Source organism: Furipterus horrens, unplaced genomic scaffold (genome assembly GCF_987537825.1).
Source record: "Furipterus horrens unplaced genomic scaffold, mFurHor1.1.pri manual_scaffold_7, whole genome shotgun sequence".
In the NCBI taxonomy this organism is placed as follows: domain Eukaryota; kingdom Metazoa; phylum Chordata; class Mammalia; order Chiroptera; family Furipteridae; genus Furipterus; species Furipterus horrens.
Genome location: NW_028327177.1, coordinates 133,585,236 through 133,606,169, shown reverse-complemented (window position 1 = coordinate 133,606,169; position 20,934 = coordinate 133,585,236). Strand labels below are relative to the sequence as shown.

The 20,934-nt window shown below is 47.6% G+C and overlaps 1 protein-coding gene across 1 annotated transcript in view; it reads right to left on the bottom strand.

The window, feature by feature from the left end:
* ITGA9 (integrin subunit alpha 9) overlaps nt 1–20,934 on the bottom strand; it is a 293,781-nt gene that overhangs the window by 31,669 nt on the left and 241,178 nt on the right. The window contains exons 21-23 of the mRNA XM_090284501.1: nt 18,512–18,601; nt 16,407–16,515; nt 11,327–11,434 (exon numbers count right to left, since the gene is read on the bottom strand). Coding sequence (XP_090140627.1) covers nt 11,327–11,434; nt 16,407–16,515; nt 18,512–18,601 — 307 coding nt within the window. The remainder of the gene's footprint in view (nt 1–11,326; nt 11,435–16,406; nt 16,516–18,511; nt 18,602–20,934) is intronic.

Below are 20,934 nucleotides of genomic sequence, written 5' to 3'. Positions count from 1 at the left end.
CCCAGATGGCTACTGTGACTACCAGGCAGGTGACATACAGTGTGGATACGCTGGGCAGAGGAATGACTCATGTTCCTGGTGGGAGGGAGCTGCATGGCTCAAGATTTCATCCTGCTACTCAGAACAGTGTGCAATGTAAAACACATGAATTGTTTATTTCTGAATTTTCCCATTTAATATTTTCGGACCATGGCCGACCACGAGTAACTGAAACCATAGAAAGTGAAACCACAGAGAAGGGGGATGACTGCGTGCAACTACCTGATTAGGTTAAATATAAATAGATATTATTTAATTCATTATTATAACGTTTCATTGAGATAAAATTTACATTTGCTTAAGTGCACAGACCTAAAAGGCTCAGTTTGATGAATGCTGACAAACGAAATCGCCCGCCTAACTACCGCCACAATGAAGGCAGAGGAGTTGTCCATCACTCTGGAAAGTTGCCTATGGCCCCTTTCCAAAGTCAATCCCCATTCCTCATCTCCAAGGCAATCACAGTTTTGATTTCTATTAAGTTGGCCCAAAAAGTCTGTTAAGTTTACTTCATTAGGGAAGTGGGGGACTGGGCTATTTGGGGGTTGCTCTCTATTCAGGCACATGTAGCACATCGCAGATGGAAAACATTTTGCTCACTGAGCATTTGAGAATTTGAATGTGTGCTCACGTTCTTAATTCAATCACTTTTCACTCTGAAGCAGGTGGGTCTCCGCTTTTCCACGTGTCGCCATTTGCGGAGAGGCCACACTGGAACATGGTCCTTCTGTAGCCCTGGGGTGCACAGTCCTCTGCTGAGATGATTAGGTCTGGCCACCCAAACGCATTCGGTCTGGGTTTAGAAAAACAGAACCTCTGAGTTTTGCAGTATGCATCCATTCTAATTAAAATCAGGGATGAGGGCAGAGTGCCTCTTGGCTCTGCAAATTGGCACTTAGGGTTTCTCGGCCAGGACAGAAAGTGTGGGAGCAGAGCCCCAAATCAGCCAGTTTCACTAACATGCTTTGGGGGTGAGGCCTGGCGCCATCGTCCCCACCAGACCCCAGCGCAGAGGGCAGGGAGCTGGGAATGGCAGGGCTCAGAACTTCATCCCCACCCCCCTGCTTCCCGGAGTCTTTAGGGTGGCCTGTGAACAGGGCGATGACAGTGACACAATGTGATCGATGTGACATTTGATCGGCCCCCGTGGAATCTGGAGGAGGGAAATGGAGACTGAGTTTGTGGTGAATGGAAATCTCAGCCAGTTGTGCTCCCGACTGTGGTTACGTGGGAATCACTTCAATTGGGAAAGCAACATTTTTTTTTTTTTTCTGGGAGGCTCAGGGTGGTCCTCTTTTAAAGGGAGATTGAAGGTTTCTTGGTGCAGCACAGGTCTGATTCAGACCAGCTAATCCTGTTGTAGACGCTCCCTCAGCTAAAACTGAGCAACACAGTCGCTGGCCGGGGCCATTCAAGGGGAGCCTTTTTCCACGTGGGTCGGACATACATGTAAGCGACGGGCACAGTAATGCCCAACACTGTGTGCCCGGTGCCAAGTGCTTTACACAAATGAACTCATCCAGTCCTCACTCCCGGGAGGTGAGGGCTATTTCGATCCCCAGTTTACAGATGGAGAAAATGAGAGGCAAGGGCAGGCTGGACCACTGCCAGAGGTCCTGCAACGGAGGCGGGCAGAGCTGGATTGCAATGCAGGCCATCTAGCCCCAGACACCTGCTTGTCACCACCTTTCTGCCTCTCAGATGCGGGGAATCAGGATGGGGCTGGGGCAGAAGCCACAAGGGGGTGGGGGTCACAAAGCGGAGGGAAGCCATTTCTTTCCGTGTTGACCTTGCTCAAAAGGAATGAACCAGTAGCCTAGAAGCCTAGGACTCTGAGTCCTCCATTGTCACCCAGTTTTGCTGCGGTGGCAGAAAAAAAGACTCTTGCTCAGACCATGGGAGATAAAAGTGCCTGCTGGCCAGGAGACTCTGAGATCCTGTGGACCCATGACCTCAGCTGTCGGATAAGGAACCAGAGGCCCCAAATTCCGCGACTTGTCCAAGGTCATGTGATTGGTTGTTCGCATAAGTGACCCCAGTGAAGGAATCCTGTGGCACAGATGGCCTTGATGGCCCTGGGCCTCAGCCCTAGCTCTGCCTCCTCACAGCTGTGCCAATTCGAGTCTCCAGGGCCTCAGTTTCCTCATGTGCTAAGTGAGGATGGTGGCCTGTGTGGTCGCCAGAGCAGGCCTCAGTTTCTAATTCCACACTTCGAGGACTATTTGTGCATTTTAATTAGAGCATGGGGTTACCTAATCTCACATTAAATAGGTAAGCGATTGCTGACACTTCCCCCCGCAAAACACAACTTGGTCTAACCGCCCTCTTTGCTCCAAGTCAAGGGGAAATAATGTTCTCTTCTTGTGTTGCAGACAACCCAAACATCACAGTGCTAATGTCCAGCAGCTTCGTTTCTTGGCCGGCCAAGGACTTTGTGGCCATTGCCCCCTGCTCATCTCTGCCCACTCACTTCCCATCTATTTTCCAGCCTGTATGAGTCCAAGTGCTTCCCATGACATGGCTGCTTATCTTCCGCGACCTCTGGAGGCTGGAAGAGGTCCATGTCTATTGGAATGTGAATGAAAGGACTTCACCAAACACACAGAAAAGGACAAGAGGATGCAGGACACAGTGTCAAGGCTGATCGGCAAAGGCAGCTATTGAGGGTTTTCTGTTGGCCTTTGGTTCACTCCCCTTCCCTTGTCCCAACCTCAAAGAAAACATTGTGCAAACTGAAACCAAGAGATAACAATGACTCAGGAAATTGTTGGGAGCCCCAAGAGAATGTGGACATCGCTTGGTGGCAGGTTCTAGGTCAGCCCTGGTCAGGGGAGCCTTTAGGGTCAGAAACTGCCGAGGGCCCAGGCCTGTCTAAGAGTGAAGTGTACAGTTTAGGTGGTCTGGCAAAACCTCATTTCATGAAATACTGGGTTCGAAGTATGAATCAGGGCCGATTCCATGGGTGTGATATGGAAAGGAGAATCCACGCTTTGTTTGCAAGGTTATCATTTGAAGGAACATCTAGAGCTTTTACTAAAGACACTCAGGCTGTGTGGTCTGATGAAAGGGTTAGAGGAAACCGGGTATTTTCATGTTGTAGCCTCAGGGGAGGAGCCTGCATAAGGTACCAAGAGTTGTCTGCTGACCTAAAGTGAGACAGAGGACACAGGTCTTCCCCGGGTCCCAGAGCAGAGCAGTCCTAATACAGTCTCCATCCCTGGGCCTGAAGACTGGAGGGACACAAAAGTCCTTCAATCTGTTTTCTAAGTCTCATATCCCAAGCACATCACCCTGGAAACCAATTCTCACTGTTTAAGGCCCCATCTTCCATCTCTATACTAAGTTCAAATACAAATGGAATGGTCCTAGCTAACATTAGGTGCCATGCTAAGTGCTATGGTATGCACTGAAGCTTTAAAACACACATGTGCAGAGGGTATTGCTATCTATCAGTAGGGTGACCATATCATTCATTGTGCAAACTGGGACATTTTTGAGAGTGAAATGGGGGAGTCAACCAGACAGAATAGCATGATAGAGACATATATCAGCAATGTGCCAGGCAAACTGGAATGTCTGGTCTACTTAGTTCATCCCCAATTTAGAGATGAGAAAGCTAAGGCCCAGAGAGGTTAAGTAACCTGTCCTGTACCTATAAGCTTTGACTCTGGGTATGAGTATCATCTTCAAAATCTCCACCAGGATGCTCACTGTCCTATTCCACCTTCCTTGCACCCCAGCTGCACAGCCTCTGTTCCATACACATGGACCAACATCTTACTGTTTATCCTTCTATAGACCCCAGAGCAGGGCTCCTATTTTGATTATCAATCTTGTCCACAAATTTCTCCCTCTGCCAGCAAGTCAGCCCCTGTTACAATCTGCGTTCCTGACTGGGAGGAGGCACTTCAGGTGGATCTTGGGGGATAAAGGAACTTCTAGAGAGTAATGAGAGTAATTCTCGGCAGAGAGGAACAGCACGGAGGTACAGTACAGAGAGCAGACTCAAGTCTAGAGAGCCTAGCAGTTCAACATGGCTCGAGCATTGGAGGAATGTTGGGTAGTAGTGGCCACAAATGAGGCAGGAGGGGCGGGCCTGGTCATGCAGGAGGGAGTCACCCGGAAGGTGATCAATAGGACTCAAATACAGGAATGACTTTTTACCTGGGGCATGTGCTGCTGTTGGTATATTTTAAACAAGTGGAGGCATGGATGTCCTCCTTCTACCAGCACTTGCTCTGTTCCTTGACGGTACTCTGGCTGGTTGGGTTCTGGGATGGGAAAGCTCACCAAAGTGTCTATGACTTTATGTACTAAGGGACCTGCCTTGAACACAGTACATAGCCAATAAAAGAGAAATGGAAAATTAAATAAGCAGGGCACCAACTCAATGACCCCAGTGCTTTCCATGAGCCAGGCCTGGAGTCTTCACCAGTGTGGGTCTTGGGTAAAGTTTGATCTAAAATCTTGTTTGTTGAATTGACTTGGATTAAAGGGGGCATAGGTTCATTTTTCAATAACACATGTTTCACGTTAACTGACATTTATCTGTTAATCATTGACTTTATGTTCTCTGTTACATCCCTGGGCCACTTTTCCATATCACGTTACACCAGTCACAGCTGATGGCAACTGGGTAAACATGACCCATCCCCTGACTTACCACCTGTTCCTCTGAATTCACATGCCCCTTGACTCTGAAAACCCAGAGAACGTTTTGAATGCCTACGTTGCTAATTTAATTATCTATTGCCTACTCTTGGGACCAAGGTATCAGAAGAAATAAGTTCCCTCTCTCCCATGAGAGGTTTAACTTGGACCACAGTGGCTCTGGTGATATTAATTTTAGGATTCCAAGGTTTGAAGCAAAAATAGTATTCATAAAATGATTGAGAAACGATACCAACTGGTTAATTAGGCCAACCTAGGAGGTTTTCTACTAGAGAGATAAATAAGAACTACTTGTTTTCCATTCAACAAAATGCAAACTGTAATAAACAGTGTTACAAAGCCTTTTACATTGTGCCTTATGTTACATCACCTTGCTATGATTAACTAGAGAATGCTTTTTCGTACTGACCAAAGAACACTGGAAGATGACAAGCGTTTCATCATAAATCCTAAGATAAATATTTTCATGTTGTCACCATTCATTTCAAATGTTTATAATGACCAAGAGTAACCTAGAAGGGGTGGATCCATTCATTTACCCTGATTTTTCAATATCAATGACATTATTTAATATAAGGGCAGAGAAACAGGGATAACAATTTGGGTAGCTCCTCATAATAAATATGCTTAGCTTTATGTTGCTAATGTATGCGCAAGGCTGAAAACACTTGGTGTGGACGCATCATATCATTTAAAGGAAGGCGTTCTCAAAGGCATTCTTTTGGGGGACTCTTCTGAAGAGTTATGGGTTCTTTTACTTGGGGAAAAGGGTCCCCTTGTTTATTAGTTCAGTAAGTTCTGGTTTTCTGATATTTACCCGTGTGTAGCTATACTCAAAAATGTTCCTGCAAATAGACAAAAAGGAAGGACACATGGATGATCACAGTAGCACGAGAGACGTTCATATGAGGCTCGAGGAATGGACAGCCCCTCCGAGCTTTGATCAGCAAATGAAGAGCCACGTTCTCTTTCGAACTGAAATGGGTGAATGAGAGCGTGTAACAGACTGTCAGTGAAAACAGCCTGCTGCCAAATCTGCAGAGCCAGGGATGGAGTAGGAGGAGCAAGGAGTTTACGAATGACCTTGTGTTATTGAATTTCCAGTAAGAGAAAGATAGTAACTTGAAAAAGCTGAAAAAGAGCAGCACTTTAGATGTCTTCTCTCCTTCCAGTTAAAAATTATTTTCTAAATAACATACTTGCTTTCCCTTAAGTCCAGCCCCACTGTGAGAAGTTGTACTAGATATGGAAGGTCAGGGTGTTACTGAGACCAAAACTGAGACCAAAACTGAAACAGAAAACAAAGGAACAGAGCCTCAAACCCAACGTTCCAGAGGAGAGGGAGAGCACAATGCATTGTACAATTCTGACCTCTGTATGGTCCTGCCATTATTTCATTTAAAAAAAAATCTCACTACTACTCATGATAAAAGCTAATACCCGTCCCCCCACTCCCTCGCCCTGCCCCAACTCTAGGGTTTGGCTAAAACAATGTGGTTCCCTCCCCACTGTCCCACACCCTTTTCCTTTGGGTGTGACAGGCCAACACCCTGCAAAGCCAAGAGTGCTGGCCACACGGCCAGGCTGCCCTGTCCCACAGAGTCCATTTACATGTGCTCAGAGAAGGACTTGCTTCCCGGAGGAGGCCCCTTCCCAAGCATGGGATGGTCTTTTCCCAGAGTTAAAGTGATACAGATGGGATGTAGTTTCAGAGAAGCCGTGACACAAAAGAATTTCCAGATGCGGTCAGATTCTCTTGAGCGAAAAAGTGAGACGTAAATATGTTATCTGAGCACTTGACATGCATGCCAAAAATGTTTGCCTTGCACCGATAATGAAACCATTTGGAAGCACACCCGTCTGTTGATTTGGATAATAAATGAGTCAGTAGCATGCCCTCCGGCACCTCCGCCCCCGTGGGACCCAACACAGTCCTTGAACTTGTACTGGTTTCTTTAAATTCTGGTTCTAGCTCTAGGAGCCATCTCATGGTAAAGGATAAAGTAGCATACCTACAGATTCACTGACTTATCTCTGCGTCTACTAGATGTGACACTGTATGATTACCCCTTCATCAGAAAGTAAACAATCATTTTCTGGGGGTGGGGGCATGTTTGGTGGGTACCCATCTGCCTAATCTCTTACTGCGCTTTCTGAGAGGACATCCATCAGAGCAGCGAAGAGAGGAATGCAGACGCCATTCATGAAGTCGAAAGCGTCAAGGCTTCACGGGAGGCCTGAAATATGCTTTCGGTCTTAAGTTGAGATTATGAAGGAGAAGTGAGTGACGTTGGCTCGCGGACAGCTGGGGAGATAATTACTGCTCAGTGTCTCACAATGCTACCAAAGTTCCTTTTGGAAGAAACTTGGTGTGTCTGTCAGAAAGGAATTTTTCTGTTTTGGGGCTTCCGAAGCATACGCAATTAGTCCTCAGCAGGTTAAATGAGAACCATGTGTTTCTCGGCAATGACCGATGAGCTCTGCTTATCCTCAGTGAGGTTTCCTGTTATCGACTTTGGTAACAACCCATCACCCCCTGCAACAGCAGGGCTCTGTGTCGTTCGTGCTGCTTTAAGGAACAAAAAGAAAAGAAGAAGAGAAAAGAAATGGAGGAAGGTAAACTGCCAGGAAACACCAGGCACCTAAGCATGGGCATTCCAACTGGGCCACACCCCACAAGGAAGCAGTAATGCTTCCAGATGTCACAGCCGTCTGAGCGCGGCCCTTGGGCTCCTTGATAAGGCCGGCGCCCTCAGTCAGCAGGGAGACGGCACTGTGTGCTTGATTCATTTGCTCTGTCCACACGGGTTAAAGGGCACCCTCTGGACCACACTGTGCATGAACAGCCCCGGCGGAAGCTTTTCCGCACTTTCCGGAACACACACTTTCTCCCGCTAGCCAAAACTGAAATTGACCCAAGAGCCCAGGAATGTAACACTTACTCCAGAATTCTGTCAGCCATCTCCCCTCTTTTGAAAAGTGTTTGGCTTCTGTTGAGGAAAGAAACAAAAAAAAGGAAGCCAACCTAATCCTGACCCATTTCAGGAACTTGGCTATTCGGCTCACACTCAGATATGTGCAGAAAGGAAAAAAAAATGACTTGAATCAATTGCTGAGCTCAGCAGACGTGTGTGTGTGTGTGTGTGTGTGTGTGTGTGTGTGTGTGTGTCGGGAGGGAGGGAGGAAGGAAAGGGGAAAGAGGGAAAGAGGGGGAGAGGGAGAGAGATTTTCATGATATCTCTGATCAAAACTTCTGGAGTTTAAAGTTGCTCTTGGACGCCTTTATTTCTGATCAGTGATTCAGCCCCTTATTTCAGCTTTACTTTCTTACTTATTCCCACATTAAAATTGAGGCAACCTTTGCGACGGGTTCAGGGAAGTTGTCAAAACATCTCCACTTGACTTCAATGCAAATTGCCTGAGTTCTGAGAACGGAGGACGTGCTCACTAGATGTGCTGCAGTGCGTACAGATGTCTAAGGACACATTCCTATCCTAAGGCAGAAAGAAGTATTTGTGATGGTGATACTACCAGCGTAGGAGCGGCCGGTCCTTTTATTTAACTGAGCATATACTGTGGTCCAGGCACAGAAAACACAAAACAGAAAACAAGGCAGCTATGATCTTTATGGCCATGGTGTTTTGAATCTTGCAGAAGACAACAGACAGTGAAAAATAGTAATGTCAGAGAGCGACTAGTGATATGAAGAAAATAACGCACAGGGGAATGAGACAAAGAGTGGATGGAGGTTTGTAACTTTAGCTAATGTGCTCAGGAAAGACCTGCCTAAAAAGGTGAACTCTGGGCTCAGACCTGCATTATGAGGAGCCAGCCATGCAAAGATCTAGGGGAAGCGTGTTCTCAGCAGAGGCAGGTGCAAAGGCCCTGAGGTAGGACTAGCTATAGGAAGTCATCTGCCAGGCTTGATGGAACAGAGGATGTGTGAATTGTGTCTTGAGGAATGAGTGGGTTTTCCACAGCCAGAGGGGAGGGAAAAACCATTAAGGTCAGGAGGTCCAGGGAGGTGCAGGATGGGTGGGTCAGCAGTTTTCATGGTCCAGAGTGGCTGGAAGACAAGGTCAGGGATGAGGTGGGAGGCAGAGGATATCAGCCTGAAAGGTGGGTGGGAGGTCAAGCAGGGTTTTGGACCTTGTGGTTTTGGCCATTAAGATCTCCTTGTTGATTTTTTTTTTTTTTCAGAGACCCTCAGGATGTCTCTGAGAGTTATGCAGAGAAATAATTAGGAGTGGAAGTCAGCAAGTTCTCAAATGGTAAACCAGGTTCTGTCTGCCTGAGGAGGAGAGGTTGGATAAAGAGACATATGTATCTGGTGCTCAGTTTTGAATTTTTATTTGGACACTATGGAGAGAGCAAAGAGAATGGCCTAGGATGGGAAAAAGAGAATTAAACCAATTGTGATCTTTTGTGGAAGAAGAGTGGGAAAAATGACTAAGTAACAGCTCAGCTTGTCCACAGAGTTAGGCAACTGTTTTCCATTTCAGCTCAGAAAAGGTCAGAGAGGGACCTGGTCAGCGAGCTCAGTTGGTTCAAGTGTCATCCCTATACCCCAAAAGCTGTGGGTTTGATACCCGCGTAGGGCACATATAAGAAACAATCAATGATGTGATGTTTCTCTCCCTCTCATTCTCTCTCTCAAATTAATAATTTTAAAAAAAAAAAATTAGAGCACTAAGAATTGAGAACAGTCATAAAAAATGGACATCAAGTGGTACCAGAATGGCTCAACTAAGGGCACTTACTGGAAACACAGTTCTATTGTCCTGGGGAGATGTCTTGATTGTATTCTGTTCAAAGGCAGAGGGTTAGATCACATAATCCCCAAATCCACCCCGGGGCTAGAAATCCATCTCCTGCTGAGAGGGGCTTCCTTTTTCCCCTTTCTTCTCTTATCCCCTTATCATATAACATAATCTGTGTCATTAACAGTTCACTCTACATGACATCATTTCGTTACAGGATATCAAGGAAAAGAACGCACATTACCCAAGGACTTTGCACCCTGTGGAGGGTTCCTAGCCTTGACGTTTTGTTAACAGGAACCTCCCACCCAGGATGAGTGCTGATTTGATGTAGGGTGAGTCCTGAATTTCTACAGAAAAAAACGGAGGGTCAAGGAGGAGGGAAAAAACCAAAACAAAACATGTGTTCACCACTGGGGAGAGTAGCAGACATTGAGGGAAAGAAAAGTGAGTTGTTCCATTTTGCTTTGGGTTATTTGCTGGGCCGCTTTTAAGTGCCAGGCCTGGCTTGTGGACAAGTTAAATGTTGGCCTCCAGCAAGCTGCTGCAGGGGAGACTTCTTGTTGCAATTACCCTCCGTGCACAACCAAGTCATAAAACCCAGGATGTTTCTCCTGCAAAACATGCCCTCACAACCCCCCAGCTTTAAAAATCAGTGTTACTGTCAAGTGCTGTTGCCAGTGGAGTAAGTGATTCCCTTGGAGGCAGAAAGCTCCCCCAGAGTGAGCGCTGATGAGCACACACACATCCTGGATGTCCACGCTAGGCCTTACGCACGGGCAGCGTGGAGGTGGCGTCTCCACGCAGAGAAACTATGCAGGGCTAAAATCAAGGAGAGGAAATTCTGAGAAAACACTCACTTGGCAAGGCCTCTACATGCCAAGATCACATGGTGAACTCCTGAGACAGCTCAGTCCCCCTTCTCCCTCCCCAGTGAAGGTCTCAGTAGGATTGGCCTGATTACTTAAAACTACGTACAACTTTCCCACACTCAAGCCCTTGCCTCCTTTATTCCTCGCCCCCCCCCCCATGTTTACCATCATGTAGTAGAATATGTTTTACTTATTTGTATATCATTTGTCTCTCTCCATCTGAGTATACACGAGGCCTGGAAACGATGATGATTTTGTCTGTTTGATTCCCCACAGTAACCCAGAGCTTGGCAGATGGTGAGAGCAAGTTATTTGTTGAATTCAGCACAGACTGAATATAAAGTCACGAGTCTGGGCGAGATCTCTGAGACTTGAGTGTAGAAAAAAGAAGACCCTGGGCCCTATGGAAGTTGGGGTCATGAGAAAAGCCAGCGAGAAAGGAGAAACCAAGGAAATGTGATGTTGGGGAAACCAAGGAAGTCAAGAGGTGGGTAGGAGAGACCCCATGCTAGTTATCAAGCTGTTGTTGAGGCAAAACCATCTAGAGTTGACTTTGGATCAGGTAGAGTTGCATGTTCTGCATAACCTTGGGTGTCAACCTGCAGTTACGTGTTATGAATCAATGCTTCACCCTCTAGGCATCAGCGGGCCTTTGAGATCTTTATGAATGCTGTGGCCCTTTTCTGCAGAAAAATGCATTCACACACACACAAGACTGCAGACAGTTGCTGGGAGTTTCCAGAACCAGTCAAGTCTATCTCAGAAGTCAGGTTCATAACAAACCCTGCCCTCTCCCCAAAGAGGTCTTTTTAATGGCATTAGTCAAATTGTCAATGTAGAAATTTGGGTGTTACAGGTCTCCTGGTTTCTTCAGATGTTCCCTAAGGTTAGAACAAGTTAACTTCCTGGTCCCTCAGGTAGGATACAAAATGTAAATGAGCTGGTTCAAGCCTGAAAGCCACAGTGAAACAAAGGAGAACTCACCACCATCTCCTGGATGTGAAACATCTCTGCACCTCCAGGTGACAGTCGGTTGGGGAAAGAGATGCTGACAGATGACCCAGGAAGGGTGCTCGGCCCCGTGTTATAGACCTGTGGGTGTGACACACACAGCAAGTTTTAACAGAAATACAGATCTTCCTTTCAGGTCATACAATATATTCCCTAAAGTTCTGGGAAGCGATACACAGAGCCGAGGGTTTGGGATCTAAAAGGTCATTACTTAAAGTGAAATATCAAATGATAGATTTCAATGTTCTTCTCCTCTTTCTGCTAAAAATTACTTATTTTTATATACCTAGAAATGTACTTATAGACTATTACACTTGTGGGAATGCAGGCATAATCCAGTTCAGTGGTTCTCAAACTTTAGCATATACCAGAATAACCAAAAGGCCTTGTTAAAACATAGATGGGGGGAGTGTCATGCCCAGAGTCTCTGAAGTAGTAGGTCTGGGATGCACGTGCGTGTGTGTGTGTGTAGGGATGGGCTGAAGGATTTGCATTTCTAATGAGCTCCTAGGAACCACAGTTTGAGAACCACTGATCTGGTCAAACCTTTCATTTTACAGTTTGAGGTAGGTGAGACCCTCAAAGACAAAGCAGGTTGTCCCCAAACGGAATAATCTAACTTACAGAAAGGGCTGTTTCAGTACACTATCCAGCTGACTTGGTTTCTCCATCACTTGGAGGGAATCACCTGCGCATAGCGTTCGATGGCAGCTGGGCATCTCTTTCCTGTCCCAGCATTGGGTCTTTAAAATGTCAGCCCTCTCGCTCCCCCCAACACCCGACAGTCCTCCCTATTTTCTATCTCCAGCAGCCCACCATCTCCTGAGAAATGAGAGAGCAGGCTGTGGCCACCAAGAGACTGATAAGGGAAAGGAGATGGAGCAAAGGCTGAGCATGAAACTCCAGCGAAGAATGGAATACGAAGGAGAAGAATAAAGACGCGAAGATGCGTAGAGACAGCAGGTTAGCGGCTGCCTAGTGCTGGGGTGTAGGGAAGATGGGGCGTGTGGGAGACAGAAGAATGTCCCCCAAGACATTCACATCCTAATCTCTGAAACCTGTGAATATGTTATGTTGCATGGCAAGAGGCAATTAAGGTTACTAATCAACTGACCTTAGAAATAGAGTAGCTTGGATTATCCAGGTGAGCGCAATGTAATCCCAAGGGAAGAGGGAAACAGAGTCAGCATCAGAGAGATGTGTTGTGAGAAGGGCTCAGCCAGCCATTGCTGGCTTGGAGGATGAAGGGGACCCTGAGTCCAAGAGAGCAGTAGCCTTGAGGAGCTGGAAAGGGTAAGAAGACAGCTTCTCCCCTAGAGGCCTGCTGACAGCATGCTTTTAGCCTGGGGAGACCCAGCGAGGACTTCCGTGCTGCAGCAATGGAAGATGATACATTTGTGTCCTCAGGGTTAGGGTCAGCATTAAGCCACTAAGTTGGAAGTAATTAGTTACAGTGACTGCTGATAGAGACGGAGATTCTTTTGGGGGTGGTGATGAAATGTTCTACAATTAGATTATGCTGATAGTTGCGCAGTTCTGTAAATGTACTAAAATCACTGAATGGTACACTTTAAATGGGCGAACATTAAGGTATGTAAATGATATCTCAGTAAAGATGTGATTTTATTCATTCATTCATTCATTTAATTTTTAAAAGATGAGTTAGGAGCAAGGGAGAGGAAGAAGGGAAATGCTACCCTGCAGCCCGGGGACTAGAGAGAGAATTCAGGGGCTCGAGGCGTCTCTGAAGCTCAGGTCAGAAGGGCAAAGCAAGGAGACGGGCTGGTAATCTAGGCAGGTCTTCACACATGACAGAACGTTATAAGGATCTAGCGCCAGCCAGCTCTCTTCCCTAAGAAATCCGTGTCTTTGTTTTTTTTTTTTTTTTGGTTTTTTTTTTTTTTTTTTGCAATAGTTGGTTCTGCTTCAAAGAACAGACAAAAAAAATGATAGAGCGGATGAGCTGTCATTGCCAACTCTTGATTCAAAAGGAACAAAATTCACCAAAAACAACAACCCTAAGATACAAGAAAAGGAAGGAATATCCAACCACAATTTAAATAGCTAATTTGAAGGGAAACGTGAGAACACAGAGCTGAGAGGAAACCTACTGGTATGTCTGGGAAATCCCAACTAAAGCGTGAGTGGGGGAAGGAAAGAAGAAAATGATCCTGATTTGCACTAGCTCACCATCGGGGCCAGAGAGATGTGAGAGCTTGTATTAATTACCACATTAATTTATTTCTAACAAATGTCTTAACATTTGATTCTTGGCAAATGTTTTGTGCAACATCTGTATTATTTTTCAGGTGAGGGAAATGATCAACTCTTGATGAAAAAAAAAAGCCTATCATTGCTCAACATATTATTTTTCTGTTAAGAAAACTTAGTATTTTTGCCTTTCTTCCATCTGCATTTGCAGTAGAGTCTTTAAACACTTATGTAGCTTATTGAATAATAGCTTTTAAAAGACACAGAAACACCTCTGTATAAAAAGTCTTGGGCTCTTCTTCAGGAGTGATGTTGCCAGAATAAGGAAAAACAGAAGTGATTTATCCATATTCCTAACCCCACCCTCCCCCATTATTTCCAACTCTTGGTCATTTTCATCATCAACATGGTCCACAGCCTTCCTGCAAGATGGTCATCATAATGACAATTATAGCAGAAAATGAGCCGTCAGAGAACGCTCAAGGAAACTGTCCGCTTCGCTAACACAGGAGAATCTCCTAAGTAGTGACTCACACCATCCTCCTGACATTCCCAGCCACCTCGCTTAATCCTGGCGGAATAACCTGTTCTTTCTCAGGCAACTGATAATCAGGAGGTTTATCTAAGGGGCCTGTCCATCACTCACTCCTTCTGGGGCCCTGGATTCTCTAGCCCGTATCCCATGTCAGGTCAGATGTTTACAAAGCTCTTGGCCTTGAATACCACACTTCATGCTCCCTGTAAAAACGCCTTCAGAGAAACAGGACTTAACCACAGACCCTCAACCACAGACCCTCAGATTTTTCTCTTTTCAGAGGGTGATAAGAACATTTTTGTATCTTGTATAACTGTTCTTCCTTCTTGCGTTCTCCTCTCAAATCTCCTCTCTTCACTCCACGGCATGTGTCATGTGAACCCTTCTAAATAATATTTGTGACTCTCTTTTGTTGTATGACAAACAACAAAACTCTAAGAGTAAGTGAGTAATTAAAATAAAAGTGATTTAAGAAAAGTGAAATAACTCCAGCTGGTCTGTCTTTGTTTTCTATCCCATTACAAAAAGCAACGGAGAAAAATAAGTGGATTCTGAGAAGCAATTCAGAAACACAGATCCTGTTCACAGCAATCTCTGGTCTCAAAGGCAGATCTAACCCCATTTCCCTCCTTTCCCCCGTAAATCAAACATGGGGACTGAAAGCTGAGCTTAGCTGGCCAGGAGGCGTGTCCTCTCCAAGCCGGAGACATGTGCTATTCATCATGGTTGCTGAGGTCTTTGGCCTAGGAGAACATTTTGGAGAAAGACCGTTGTTTGTGCGACCCCACAAATATTTTACTGCCTTGTTCTCTGGACCCTCATTTCATTATTGTCACCCCCTTGGTCCACCTAGGAATGGCCACAGGGAAAGAAAATAAAAATTATTTGGCCACAGTAGTGACAGCCAGACCAGGAAAGACCTTCTCCATGGGGAAGGATAGAGTGGGGGTGGGGCAGAGCTCTGGTCCATGTGGGATGTAGATTACCTTCCGGTGCACTGCGTGAGAGGTGGGCCCATCTCCTCCTCCTTCCCTTCATCCCCAGGTCCAGGCAGGGGGCTGGGCCACACAGGGGTGTCCTGTCAATGCTGGACTAGTCCTGGCCCCAGGTTGCCTTCCCCAGCTCCGGGCCCTGCAGCCTGTCCTCTCCCGCTTGGACCTACATTTCCCTGTTTGTCAATTGAAGAGAACGGACTGGATGATGCCGAGGCCCCTCTGGGTTTATATTCAAAGGGTATCACGTTGGCCCTGGCTGGGTGTCTCAGTTGCTTGGAGCATTGTCCATACACCAAAAGGTTGAGGGTTTGATCCCTGGTCAGGGTGCGTATGGGAGGCAACCAATCAATGTGTCTGTCTGTCTGTCTCTCTCCCTTCCTCTCTCTCCCAAATCAATAAACACATCCTTGGGTGAACATTGCTGGCCTGCGATCTGTATATCAGAGCAGGGATCGGCACACTATGGCCTGCAGTGCGAGCTGAGAATGATTTTACATTTTTAAATGGTTGGGGGGAAAATAAAAGAGTACCATTTCACAACATGTGAAAATGCTATAAAATTCAAATGTCAGGGTCCATCGGTACAGCTTTGTGTCTGGATCGCCTAGGACAGCCTTTGTGCTCCAAGGGTTCATTAGCTGCTACAGAAACTGTATGGCAGGTGGAGCCTAAAATACTTACCCTGTGGCCCTTTCAGAAAGAGTCCCCCTGCCCCCAGCTTAGAGAAGAAACGGTGTCCTTCATGATGGCCACAGTCCATGGCAGGTGTGACAGGGAGGGGGTCGCACGTGTTCCTCCCCCGGGGAGTTTACAGGGGCTTGCACTGCTCTGCTCATGTAAAACCTCACTTGTGAAAGGCTGCCCTTGGGGGGGGGGAGGAGTGGGCTCCCAGCTGATCAGCATGGGGAGCCCAGGAAGAAGGGGACGCAGCCAATCCTCGAGGCTGCCTTGCCCCAAATGTGAAGACTGACGGAGAACTGAAAGGGGGTCGTCTGGGCTGGGATGTTGGCCTGGGACTCAGCATCCAGTGGCCTTCTAGAAGAAAGCTAGCTGATAGTCATCATGCAGCTCTCTTTCCAGGTGCTGAAAAGCAGAGGGGTCTACACAGTGGAGTGCCAGACAGGGGAGGAATTAATTCTGTGTGTGGTTATAGAAAACATGTATGCACACCTACGCTACACTCCAGCCAACCAGGCCGGGGACAGTTTCTCCTGGAAAGAGCCTGGCCCTTAAGTTGCCTTTGAGAAGACACTGCCCATGGGCCCTTCTGTTGGTCTCCCCCATGACAGAAACGGTCTCCAAGGGTGGGTACCTGGAGGGTGACGTTGAGGGGCTGGAAATGACACTCCAGATCATCCAGCTGAATGAAGTTGGACGCGTCCACAGACTCGCCATACACAAAGGAGGTTGGAGACATGATTCTGAAAGAGGAAACCATGACATCGGTCATCCCAGCCCATGGGCAAGAAACCCATGGTCACTCCCAGCCTGAAACCCAAACATCTGTCTCTGGGACCTGGCTGTCCCCAGTGTCTCCCACCAATTGCTTTCCTTCTGGAATTGTTACTTCTCGTTCCTGTAAATGGACACAGCCAAAGCCTGATTTATACTTTCTAAACTGACATTTCCAATAATGACTTCTCATCTAGGTCAAATCAACAAATAATGTATATAAATATGTCCTGGGATTGCATTGCTAAAATGAATAGGAAGGCTATGGTTGCTTTGATTTCATTTTTTTTAAAACTGGATTATAAAATTCTACATGTTCTGTTTTGTGAAACATTTTCTGTAGAGTGAGAAAGATCATGGCAAGCTTTTAGGAAATAAATATAAAGGAATTATGTATTTGGCATTCTATATCCCACACTGTGACAGGTTCATTTAAGAATGTAAATTTGTCAAACTACCAGAATTGTTGGAAATGAAGTCTTAAGAGTGCAATCTGCTCACCAATAGCATTTCCTTCAGATTCAAACAGTGGCTTCATATGACGTGACTAAGAGTTCACGCTCAGCTTATAGCGCGCTTTCCAGACGAGGCCCAGATCCACTTAAATTTCCAGACAAATGATGGATTTGCTCACTTGCCTAAACACTGATAATGTAAGAACTGAGGTACCGAGTCTGAATGGACAGCAGCTCATCTGTTTTCACCTTAAGTGCGTTCCTTTAGGAATGCAACGAGTCCCAGTGTTATCAAATGGCAGGAATACGTTCCTATAATTATGCCCGCCCTGCTGTGTGTTCCTGGAAAGATCAGAGGTTGGCTAGTTTGTTTAACCGATGGCTTCATCAGGGGCTGTTCACGCCTCACAAAGAGGCCTCCCAGGGCCTGACAACAGGATCAAGTGCGCCAGGGCTTTTCTCTTTGGTCCCCAAGGACAGGGCTTGGTCCGGGGCACATTCTCACTGTCCCTCTGGTGGGACAAGTAAATAAACTATACGGTTAAAAATAGAGCCATGGACAAAGGCAAATCTATGCTAATTTGCAAATAATATTCCACCGATGCCTCATGTCTGAAGACCGTGACAAAAAAATGCCAGAAGCGCAGGCCTGCCCACTCCCGGCACCCAGCAGCTCGCGAGCTGTTACGGCCAATAGTCCCTTCTGCGATGTATTAGTGTTTCTACTTCGAGCCAAGGCCAGGGCCCAGAGCTCTTGAACTGAAAAATGAGAAACTCCAGAAAGCTCAGCTTGCCTCTGGGGCAAGGGTTCAATGGATCCTCATTTAATCTAAACAGATTGTGCAAATCCTATTCCTGTTCTCCAAGAGGGATGTGCTCTGTCTCCTGAAGCCGGAAGCAGAAACTGAGTTCTCAGGTTTCCAGGCCTGGGCTCTGGCTGAAAACCAACACGGGTGGTTTTGGGTCTGCAACCCTGCTTTCCAACAATGCCAGCAGCATCAAGAGGCCTGGACTTCACCCAGCAGACCAGCACAGATACCAGAAGAGCTGCTGCTGGCTCTGTAGAGGGGTTAACAGGGCCACACAAAGCTGATGCTGACTGTGAGCCGGTCAGGACACCAGCACCCCTCTGGCCCAAGGACCTTTGTCTGAGATTTTAATCCCAGGAATCATGCTGCCTGCTACCATATGGCACTCTGGAAGGGGTTGGGGGCTGGGAATACATGCATCTAAAGGTGCACAGAATGTTCAAAGAAATTAAGGGGCTTACACTTGTCATCAGACTTCTGGTGTTATCCACCAGTGGGCAGGTGGCAGAGAAAGAGAAGAAAATCAGGACGGAGGCGGGCATGAGCCACTTTGGGCCGGCCGCAGCTCTTCCTGCATTTCAGAGCTGGGAAGAACAGAAGGGGGCGGGGCCACTGACTCCAGGCTACACATTCAAACTCAAGAAAGACACAGTGCCCTCTGCAGAGCACCTGTGTCTGGCAAACCAGGCCCGGCTACTCACCCGGTGATGGACGTGTCCACTTCGTGCACCAGCGGCACCACCAGCGTGAGTGTGTTGTCGTGCAAGGACTCAGCGCGCTCCACATTGCCACTGTGCGGGGAGAGGGGAGGGAATGCTGGTCAGTCAGCATGGGTCTCGGGTGGCAGCCTCCTGAGCTCCGCATTAGAGCTCAATCTACATTCCCCGAGGGCTGACTTGGCCCCTTACTTATCCTCTGTTCTGTTTTTGGCCCCTGGACAGAGTCATAGTGGGCATTCTACCGTGTGAGCTGTGTTCCCCTCACAAAGATGTGGGTGCAAGTGGTATCCTGGGACGCTGACCCCAGGAAACACCAGTTGGAAGTGGAGAAGGGAGACAGGGAAGGGGAGGAGGACAATGCAGGGCGTGTGACCCAGGAGGTCAGGGCTGCGGGCACTGGGCTTGGGGACTCTGGGAGGCAGTCTTTCCAATGGAGGACATGGGAGGTGGGCCTTTGTCCACTGATCCCGAGACCTGCTGCTGCCAGGGGAGGTGGGGTGGGTGCTGTGAACTCCCTGGGCCCTGCCCTATGCACATAGGGGAGTGGGCTCCCGACAGAGAAAGCCTAGGGAGAGGGGCAGGTGCTGGGAGCTGGCAGCTGTGCAGTGGTGCCTGGGAAAGGTGACGGCGAGGGGTCACGTAGGGATGGGCACTGACTGTGTGTGCTACTGCCATGAGTGCTTGTTCCGTGACTAACAGACCAGCACAGTTAGGGCGCTGCGGCCAGAAAGGGCTCTGCTGGACTTTACAGCGATTTCCCACCTGGAGGCATCACCTGTCTTCTGTGGACAGGCAAGCTCAGGAGAGAGGCCCTGGCCCACCCTGTCACCGTGACTAACACGGGAACTCCTGCTATGCACTCCTGGCTACAGTATGTCCATACGCAGGCATCCCCTTTGGGGTGAGAAAGCATAGGACAGGGATTCTTGTGAGGTCATCCTGGAAAGGCAAAAGCAAGGAAGCTGGAAGCTGTTGAGTGGCCACTACGTGACCTCCCCGGGTCCTCAGAGTGAGCCCAGGAGGGAGGGATTACCCACTTCGGACAGGTAAGGAGCAGTGAGAAAAATCAGGTAGCTTGCCCCGAGGACCCATAGCAAACCAGGCCAGTCTGAGCCCCAAAGCAGGACTTTTCCATGGTGATTCCCTCTCCTGACACTAGATTTGGGGGCTTGGGGGAGAGATGGGAAGAAGGAAGAGGAGAGAAAGTGTGAATCCAGGAAAATCAGGAGAAGGCAGCAAGCTTATAGCAAAGCAACTGATTTACTGGGAGACTCTCCAGCAAGAGGGGAAACTAGCCAGATCAGGACCAATTCCCACCTGAAAGGGGCTCGGATACTGGTTCTTAAGGCAACAAACCGCACTAGGGGGGAAGTGTATATTGTATAAATTTCTGTTGGTTACTTTCTATATTTTAGTGAGTTGTTTTTCTCTTATTGGCTGAGGGGTTCACCACCCCAGTCACCCCCTGCCCTGTATTCTTTCTGCTCCGGGAATGTGTTTTGTCTGTTCTCATTGTTCCATAACCACTTTTCGCCTTTGTTCTTGTGGTCATTCTGTTCTGTCCCCTCCTGTTTTTCTTGTTCTGGGTTATTAATTCTGTTACCTATCAGAAAGAAGAACAGAGGAGAGAGAAGACTCAGCGTCCCTTTACTATTTAATTACATTTCAAATACGAATTGTGATTTTGTTCCCGGGAAGCAACCGCCTTGGTCAAAGGCATGGCTGTTGGGTGCATGTCGCTGGATGTGGCATTTACAGTTGGTTCTATCACAGAACGTGACTATGGGATCCCAGCAGAAAGCCAAGGTCACCCTCCAGGGTGGATGATAAGAGTCTCCCGGACCCGCTGAGGTTCGGGCGCAGCTCACTGGCCCCACCACTGGAGCCGAACATGTGCAGAGTTCCTCCTGCCCCCTGCGCCCCCCCCCCCGCCTTCCTCTCCCACCCTGCAAGTGCTGAATGCAACAATACTTAAATAGCACTCACATCCCCTCTCCTTCTCTCTCCCATTGTTCTGAAACAATGGCACTCTGTGACTCTGACCCCTGACTCCTCATCTGTCTTCCGCAGATGGGGTGACCCCCATCACTGAGGGCAGCCGCAGTTTGCCGAAGCAGCAGGATCAGGTGCCCACCTGGCCTAACTTCCTTGCCCTCCCTTTCTCGGGGGACACAGTGAAAGCCGGAGAGTCACTTCTGTGGGCAGAGCGGAGAGGAATCCTGCACAGATGGGGTAGCGACCCAGGACTGCTCCCTTCCCCCGCTGAGCATCCTGCCAGGTTTGCGAATCGGTTCCTGATGGAAGCGCCACCCCTTGCCCTGCCATTTGTCCAGCCACCTGCGGCTGCTGGCAGCTCAGGCCCAACAGTGTCATCTGTCATCAGGTGACTGCTCCAGACTGAGCTA